Source organism: Octopus bimaculoides, chromosome 20 (genome assembly GCF_001194135.2).
Source record: "Octopus bimaculoides isolate UCB-OBI-ISO-001 chromosome 20, ASM119413v2, whole genome shotgun sequence".
Taxonomy (NCBI): Eukaryota; Metazoa; Mollusca; class Cephalopoda; order Octopoda; family Octopodidae; genus Octopus; species Octopus bimaculoides.
The window spans coordinates 27,022,701-27,031,827 of NC_069000.1; the positions used below are offsets into that span (position 1 = coordinate 27,022,701).

General features: G+C 37.5%; 1 protein-coding gene across 5 annotated transcripts in view; it reads right to left on the bottom strand.

Annotated features, from left to right (window-relative positions):
- Positions 1-146: 146 nt before the first annotated feature.
- Positions 147-9,127, bottom strand: part of LOC106873153 (acylglycerol kinase, mitochondrial-like) — a 44,711-nt gene continuing 35,730 nt past the window's right edge. For 3 of the 5 annotated variants that reach the window (XR_008266316.1, XR_008266317.1, XM_052975079.1), the window contains exons 2-3: positions 6,453-6,532; positions 147-2,112 (exon numbers count right to left, since the gene is read on the bottom strand). Coding sequence is in view for 1 of the 5 variants with exons in the window: in XM_052975079.1 (XP_052831039.1) it covers positions 1,989-2,112; positions 6,453-6,532 (204 nt within the window). In the remaining 4 variants the exon portion in view is untranslated. Of the gene's footprint in view, positions 2,113-6,452; positions 6,533-6,651; positions 7,521-8,052; positions 8,228-9,127 lie in introns of those variants that run through there. The other 2 variants (XR_008266318.1, XR_001409844.2) reach the window with 2 other exon arrangements.

A 9,127-nucleotide genomic window follows, 5' to 3' on the forward strand; every position in this document is an offset into this window, starting at 1 on the left:
ATATATATATATATATATATATATATATATATATATACATACATATATTTTAGAGAAGAACCACCAATATACAATTCAAACAATGAAGGACTGCATTGATGATGTCTCACTTGCATTTAATGCTGCTGCAAAGAGAGAGACTTGAAGATGCCGTTATGAAAAGTTGCTAAATGAAGAGAATGAATGGGAGAAAGAGAGTTTGCCAAATGTTGACCCAACAGAGGGACCAGCTATTCAAATTGACAGTACCTTGGTAGATAAAGCAATTAAGGGTATGGAGACAGAGAAAGGCTCCGGTATAGCTTCTTTAGTCGTGTATCAATCATTTGTGTGCAATTTTTGTCTGGCTTAAGTCTTCTTCAGTCTTAAAGGCATTGCAAAGTTTCCACAAATTTGGATGTGTGGATGTTATCGATGACCGCAAAGCATTGTGGAACCCTTCTACCAAATTATTTGCTCTTGGCAAGTCATTTAAAATGTGGTTGCATATATTCCAGGGTTGGATAGGAAACTGGGGGATTTCTCTTCATCGATGAAGACCACGCCCCCTTACAGTCCCAATGTATGAATTCTCAAAGTAAGTGATAAACTAAGAAGGGATGCTTTCATCATCAGACAAATCTTGAAATCCACTGACAACATCTTCAATTGGTAAAAATGCTAAAACACAAAAACAATTTTAAGCTAAAAACTTTCATCTGTGTTGTATCTCTTACTCTCACCAAGTGCACATACCTTCTGCCAAATAGACTGTCTGAGATGAAAAACACACCCAACTACTTCTAAATGCGGAAATACAGAAACAAATTAATTATGGAGAGCTTTATCAAAGTCTATGAGACAGGTAGCAGGTTAACAATTTACCTTTAAATCCTGCACAGCAGACAGAACACAATGATATGAGGCTTCTTATTGTCAGGAAGTAAGGCAAATAGCCTGGGCACACATGACCCTCAAATAATGATATGTAGCATGAAAGCTGACACCACAAACCAGGAGACACCTTAAAAGCCCAATTTTCACAGGCCCAATTTTCAGAGCTTTCTTGATCATCCGAGCCTTTTTTTTAGGAAAAAAATAAAATTTTGTCTGAGTCATCAATGCCAATGACCAAAAACAAGAACCCATTTTCTAAGTACTTAACTGCATCTCGAATTTCAAACTCTGAACGACAAGTTGGAAGTGCTGGGATTCCTAAAGCATGCTACCTCCAATTATGTATGTTACGTGAAAGTCCAGGAATAGTTTGCAACAATGATTGTGCTTCCGCATTGAGATTTTGTACAGCAGTAGCTATTACTTCCCATGTAGATACTGTGCCTGTTCTCATTACTTCACTTTTCATTGAATTAACTGCCTTTCAAACATTAATGTGTGCACTGCTTGCTGAGTGATTGTGGGAGCCTGTTGAAAAAGTAACTTCTGGTATACTGGAGTTGAAAGTTGTAGTAATGTATCCCGGCAACCTTTGTAATAACATTCACAATGCCAATATATTTTTATTTTGCTACTGTTGAATCCATTCTTTGCGTATATATGATTCTCTTCATTGCAAAGCTTATGTTTGTTCTTCTCTGATGTTATAAATGTTGCTATGGCAGAGGGTTTCAAAGTTAAACTGAATAGAAAAAAATTAGCAATACAGTGAAATTCAGTTGCATAAACCTATACTTTAACTAACGACTAATTAGAATTATTTGAGAAGTGTGTAACAGGGGCGTGTGTAATTAGTTTTCTATAGACTGTTTACTGTAGTCAAATTTACCTTAGTGGAATATACTGGAGTGAATTTTACCTACAGTGAAATTTTCCAAGTGGAATTTAACTAACAACTAATTAGTTAAGAAGTGTGTAACAAGGGCATGTGTAATTAGTTGCTATAGACTGTTATTTTCTGAGTGGAATTTACTTTAGTGGAATATACTGCAGTGAAATTTTCCGTAGTGGAATTTGCCGGTCACACACATATGACAGCTAAATGTAACAGATTAAATAGGAATTGTCTTTAAAACTACAACATGAGATATGCTACTGACCTTCACAACGTTGACCACAATACCAGCAAGGTGAAGCAATGGTGCTGCATTTTTCTCAAACATTTTCACACCTTTGCTGTTGAAAAAAAATTTAAAACAATGCTAATTAATGATGTATAAAGAGCTAAATAGGAGGAGGCAAGAAAGAGATAAAGTAATAAAGAAAATATGTAAAACAGTTGTTGGCTTGTATCTTTTCACACACTCTACCCCAACAAACCAAACTACATCTCTTCTCTTCCTCAAATATCCTCTTTCATGCACTATATACTTATCTCTCACTCCCCAATCCTGTCCTCAAAGTCCTGTTAACTGTATCATGGCTATCCAGTAGCCCCCCCTCCACTACATACCTAGGTTTTCATCACACTACATTCCCTTCCACCACTCTACTTATATCTTCAAACTTCTAATTTTTAATATAATATTGTTCATATTTCTCTTCTTGACATCAATCCCTATATTTCATAAACACTGTCTCTATGAACTTTAATTTCATTTCATTTTGTTATTTTTTTCTCTATCTTTACAATCTTTATTTTCTAGTTAATCTATTATAATAAATGCAAAATTCTGTCTGTCCATCCATCCAGGGCCCCTGTATCACAGTCTACATTTACTTTACATAGACATATAATACCTTTTTGGAATCAGGATAATCTTGGGATTGAAATTCTGCCCTTCATTTGGTTCTTGAACATCCAGCATTGGGATCAGGTCTAGGTGAGGATTTGTTATATGCTAACAGTTGAAAATTCAAATTTTAAAAGAACTCCAAAAATTTGTGAACTTTTCATTTAAACTAAATTTAAAGTAATACCAAAACTTTGTGAATTAAAAAAAATATTTTCAGTTTGGTTCATTTAAAACTAGATCCAAGTTAGAGAGAGTGGTTTCATGTTCATAAGGGCTTGAAGTTCTGTGGAGTTTGTGAATGGAAGCACTCAGAAGGAAATATTGAAAAACTCAAACTTCTGCCCAAATTGGACATTCGGCAAGATTGGACTTTTTGCCTGGATCAAACCTTTGGTGGAGTCAGTTTATTCAGAGATTTGGATGCTGGAAGATTTGCAGCTCAGTTACTAGATCTGGGAAATGGAAGCATTCAGCAAGACAGCAATGAAGGCAACACTTTTCCAAATGGCTGCAGCATTTTGGTCAAAATTGTAAAAAGAGTTGATTACCAAGGTTTACCCAAACATTGGACATAATTTCCAAGATCATGATTGGCATTGTGAAAGAGCCATACTTGCACCAAAGAATGAAACTGTCCAGGTTGTCAACTGGAAACTTATACAATCAATCAATACTGAGGAAAAAAATTAGTTTTCAACTGATACTGTTGTGGACCCCAATGAGGATGTGAATTATCCTAATAAGTTTCTTAACTCTTTGGATCCTCCTGGAATGCCTCCTCACAAACTGACATTGAAGAAAGGAGTTCCAATCATGCTTTTCAGAAATCTGCATCCTCCAAAGCTGTGTAATGGAACAAGACTGATTGTCAAGAAAACGCATCCGCATCTTTTGGAAGCAACAATCCTCACTGGACAAGAAAAATGAGAAAATGTGTTTATTTCAAAAATTCCATGTGCTGCCATTTGTTGACACACAACAGAACTAGTCTGGAAACTTCTTTATACCACCTCATATATTACTTTACTTATACCAATATTGTCTACCAGTTACTTTTTAATTATCTTACTAAATTTCCATTCCCTCCTTTAGAAAACTGTTTAATTGATTTCTATTAATTTTATTATTATTGTCTTCCATATTTCTTAAGGTTCTTTTTAAATATTGATGTTGCATTCGTAAAACGTTATGCTAATAGATTATTGTTTAACATGGTTTCCTTCTCACCCAATGAGCTAGCTTAATGCCAGCATTAATTTAAAGATTGTTTATATTAATACAGACAACTGCATAAAGAAGTGCTGATCACTGAAAGTGGATGGTACCTGCAGAAGAGGGAGACCTAGGAAGATGTGGGATGAAGTGGTAAGGACCAATCTCAAGATGTTGATCCTCATGGAGGAAATGACAATGGACCAAGATGTCTGGCGATATGAGGTTCTTGAGAAGACCCACCCATGTTAGCGAAACTGAGTTCTAGAAGTGCTGTGTGTCCCACCCACACTTAAGAAAACTTCTCACACACCCAACAGGAACAAGCCAAACTACATCTCTTCTCTTCCTCACATTTCCACTTCATGCACTATGCTTACCTCCCACTTCCCAATCCTGTCCTCTTGGCTCTGTCTCACTGTATCACTGCTCTCCGCTAGCCCCCAACCTGTGTGTTCCACCCACATGTAACAAGAAAACTATTCACACACCCTACCCCAACAAACCAATCTACATCTCTTCTCTTCCTCACATGTACTCCTTCATATACTATATCTACCTATCACTCCCCAATTTTGTCCTCATGACTCTGTTTCTCTGTATGACTGTTATCCAGTAGCCCCACCCCATTCTATATATGCCCAGGTTTTCACCATTCACCTCCCTACACACTCTTTCATCACGCTTCTTTCACAATATCCTGCCACTTATATTATGATGTTCGAACCTCAAGGGTATGCTCTAGTACTTGCCAATATCTATATCTCTCTCTTCTTTTATTCAACCATCCCATTTATATTTTGATCCCTGTCTCTTGGGAGTATACCTGGCACTTTGCCACCATCCCAATCCCTTTGTCTCTCACTCTCTCTCTCCTTCTCCTGCACTTTCCTCAGGTTGGGTAACCATGAATCTCCTTTGTGGTAGCACACCTGTTTCTGTCTTCATTCCTGATCTCGATCTCTCCAGCTAGGTAACTTTATATTTCCTTTACAGCAAGATACCTACTTCTGTCTCTATCTCACTATAACCTTTCATCATCTGACACAAGATCACCTCCTCCAATGTCCTGTCCCCTCTCAAAAGATTACTTTTTGTCTTGCAAGGTACTTGGTGACCCTGTCAGTGAAGGTGCCACTTAAAAAGCATCCAGCCCTCACTGTAAAGTGGTTGGTGTTTGGATGGGCATACATCTGTAAAAACCTTGCCAAAACTGACCTCACCTGTGCTTGTGCTACATAAAAATCACTAAGTCCACTCTGCTGAGTGGTTGGTGTTAGGAAAGGCATCCAGCTGTAAAAATCCTGCCAAAACAGTCACAGAACTCTGATGCAGGCTTCTGCCTGCCTGGTCCCTATTAAACCATCCCACCCATACCAGCATGGAAAGCAGATGTTAAACGATAATGATGATGACATGTAAGTAATTTACTTATTATATTTTATAATAAAATAAATTATCTATGCATGCTGTGAAACAATTGTGGTATAAAAATTTTCAAAAATTTTTTCATACTATATTTCATTTATAACATTATATATACACACACACACACACACACACACACACACACACACATATATATATATATATATATATATATATACACATACCTTTTATCCTTTATCTATTGATTCAGTCATTAGACTGCAACCATACTGGGGCACTACCTTGAAGAATGTATTTTGTTTTAAGCCTTGTACTTATTCTATCAGTCTCCTTTGCTGAATCACTAAATTATGGGTATTTAAACACACCAGCATGAGTTATCAAGCAGTAGTGGGGAACAAACACAGGTGTGTGTGTGTGTGAGAGAGAGAGAGAGAGATAGAGAGAGAGAGAGTGGTTGTTTTTCAGTTTCAATCTACCAAATTTACTCACAAAGCTTCCGGCAACCTGGGGCTTCAGTAGAAGTCACAAGCCCAAATTGTCCCACAGTGGGACTGAGCCTGGAAACATGTGGTTGGGAAGCAAACTTCTTACCACACAACTATATACCATGTGCAAAAAATGTAAGGCTGAACAACAGTGAAATGAAAGCAGTTACTATAGAAAACCTGAATCAATGAAAGGAATGAGTTTTGTATAGTCAGCAGGATGTGAAATGTTAATCCATCAGAAAGATAAGGGACGACTGAATTGAGAATGTGACTACATGTTTTGTTTAGCTGAAGGTTAGCCTTAACTAAACAGACCAAAAGTTTTGTGCTTTCTTTTTTTTAGATAACAGAGTGTGTTTTGGCTTCTTAATAGGTTGAATGAGCATAGAAACTCCTCCATTGGCTTGTGTAATTAGCTATCAAAAAAATGGACATAAAAATATCTATGGTGATATACATCTGTATTAGGAGGGCAAACATGAAACTATACAGATATTTCTAAAATTTTAGTAAGAACATAGAAAAAGTGAGAAATTGTGAAGTTTCTAATATACGATATGAGAGTTTATGAAATTACATTTAGCACCACCACCACTTGACAACCGGTGTTGGTGTGTTTACATCCCCATACCTTAGTGATTTGGCAAAGGAGATTGATAGAATAAGTACCAGGCTTACAGAAACTTACCCTCGACTGACAGCTGGGTTCAGAAATACTGTGACAATCCGAGGTCTCTGGTGCAGCTGGATGCTAGCATTACCATATTTCTGTCAATGATAATATTAAAGACATTATTATCTAAAACAAAGTTTATCTGTTGTCCACTCAAGAAAAGTATTAAAAGAAGAAAATACACTGAAAACAAAATAAAGCATCTGCTGTTTACCTCCAAGTTGACCAAACTCCTGTTTTGAGACAGTAAATTTGAAGCTACACTACCCAATGTGTTCTTTCTTTTTTATGATGATATACATGTGATTTGGGGGAGATTTGATTGCTATTTTAGTAGGTTAACTGCACAAAAGCTCTAATGTGGTCTGTAAATCACATAAGAACAATGAGGTAAAGTTTGTAAAAAATGTAGTAAAGGGTAGGGAATAAACCATGTCTGGTATATTTCTCACAAATTGTCTAATCTAAGGTTACTATTTATAGGTTCTGTGTGCAATAATATACCAAAGTTCATGCAAAGATCAAATGTCACCCAAGATTTTATTTTTCTAATATGTATGCACACACACATATAGATACATACACACACATATATAATAATATTAATCATTATTATTTAGACACGTGCAAGAGCTCTCTGCTTCTACACAAACTTTGCACAAGCCGCCTTCTTTTCAGACACTACTCTCTTGCTCTTCCCAATGAATCCACAACTCAAGAACAGCCACAATCAATGAAGGTAGGTCTGGTGAGATTGTTGAAGTGCTACAATGAAGGTATGTAGATGTGTGCTGTGTGCAAAAGATAAGATGGAAGGGAGGCTCAGCTTGAATTCTCATGACTAAGGAACAAAGATATAAATTCTGGGTGGGCGATAGTGATGGCATGAGAGATGTAGGTAATACTTCTGGTAGAGAAATGGTTAGATAAGGTAATCAAAGTAGTCAGAGTGTGTGAGAGAATCATGAAACTGAGACTAGTTCTGAAAAATACAACAGCAACAATTATCTCTGCAAATACTTTCTAATCAGAATTAGCAGAGGAAGAAAAGGATTGATTTTACCAGCCCATTTGTAGATTAACTAACTCAATGATGAATAACTGACCATATTTTTGTGGCTGGTGATTTCAGTGGACATGTTGAGCAGGAACCCAATGGATTCCAAGGTATACATGGAGGCATAAAAGCAAAGAGACATGCTTGAAAGGATCTGAAGAATGGGGGAAAAAGAGAAGTTAAGTGACAGGTCTATTTAGCAAGGGGAGAAACAGAAAGAAAAGGTTTACCATGAGGATCAGAGGAATGAGGTGTTAAACAATGACGATGATGATTATATATATATAACTAAAGAGTAAATTTATTCAAAGAAGCCCATATGTATGTGTGTTTGTGTGTCTGTGTTTGTCCCCCCACCATCGCTTGACAACTGATGGTGGTGTGTTTACGTCCCCGTAACTTAGCGGTTCGGCAAAAAGAGACCGATAGAATAAGTACTAGGCTTACAAAGAATAAGTCCTGGGGTTGATTTCCTCGACTAAGGGTGGTGCTCCAGCATGGCCGCAGTCAAATGACTGAAACAAGTAAAAGAGTAAAAGAGTAAAAGAATAAAATCACCATTGGCTTCAACCACGGCCTCCAGACGACTTTGGAATCTCCTGCAACTCTTCTGGACGGTCTTCTTGTATAAGTTGGTGAATGCTGCCATAATCCTTGCCTTCAATTCATCTTTGGTGTTACAAGGAGTTTTGTTGGTTTCTCACTCAACTGCACCCCACACATAATAATCGAGAAGGTTGCAGTGTGGGGAGTTAGGTGGCCAGATGTTAGGAGTGATGTGATCGCAGAAATTGTCCGACAGCCATGACTGGGGTCTCCTGCTTGTGTGGCATGGTGCAGAGTCCTGTTATCAGACAGAGGGTCTTCCAGCAGCCACCCTCTTGACCCAAGGCAGCACTACCTCTTCCAGGCACTTGATGTAGGCCTTCACACTGAGTCTGAGGCCGTGTGGGAAGGTGAATGGATGCATAACACTGCCATCACTAGTGACCACTCCAAACACCATGATGTTGACAGGATGTTTGATTTTTATCATTCTTGGTACTCTGCACTGTCCTCAGATTGACACCAAACATTCTGAAATGTTCATATTGGAGCTTCCAGTGCAAATTCCAAGCAGTACAGCATGTCATTTCAAAATTTCTGGCCAAGTGAATTGCATCATGGTGCTGTTTTTCTCACAGAGAGTGCCCCACTATACTGTATAGTTGGCAAAATCAAAACCAAACAATGTGGATGCGTGAAATTAAAAATATAAAATGGTGACAATTTACCCGTTGCACCCTATATATATATAGTTGAAATTTACAGCAAAACAAAAGACGAAGACAGGTGTATAAACAACAAGGTGTATTCGTTTGATACTCGGAAATTTGAGAAAGTCTTTTATGTTTCGAGTCTACGTTCTTCAACAGAAAGAAACACGAGAAAATAAGCAGAGAGAAATAAAATGTGAAAATGTGTGTGTATATATATATATAAAAACATTTATATCATCATCATCGTTTAACGTCCGCTTTCCATGCTAGCATGGGTTGGACGATTTGACTGAGGACTGGTGAAACCGGATGGCAACACCAGGCTCCAATCTAATTTGGCAGAGTTTCTACAGCTGGATGCCCTTCCTAACGCC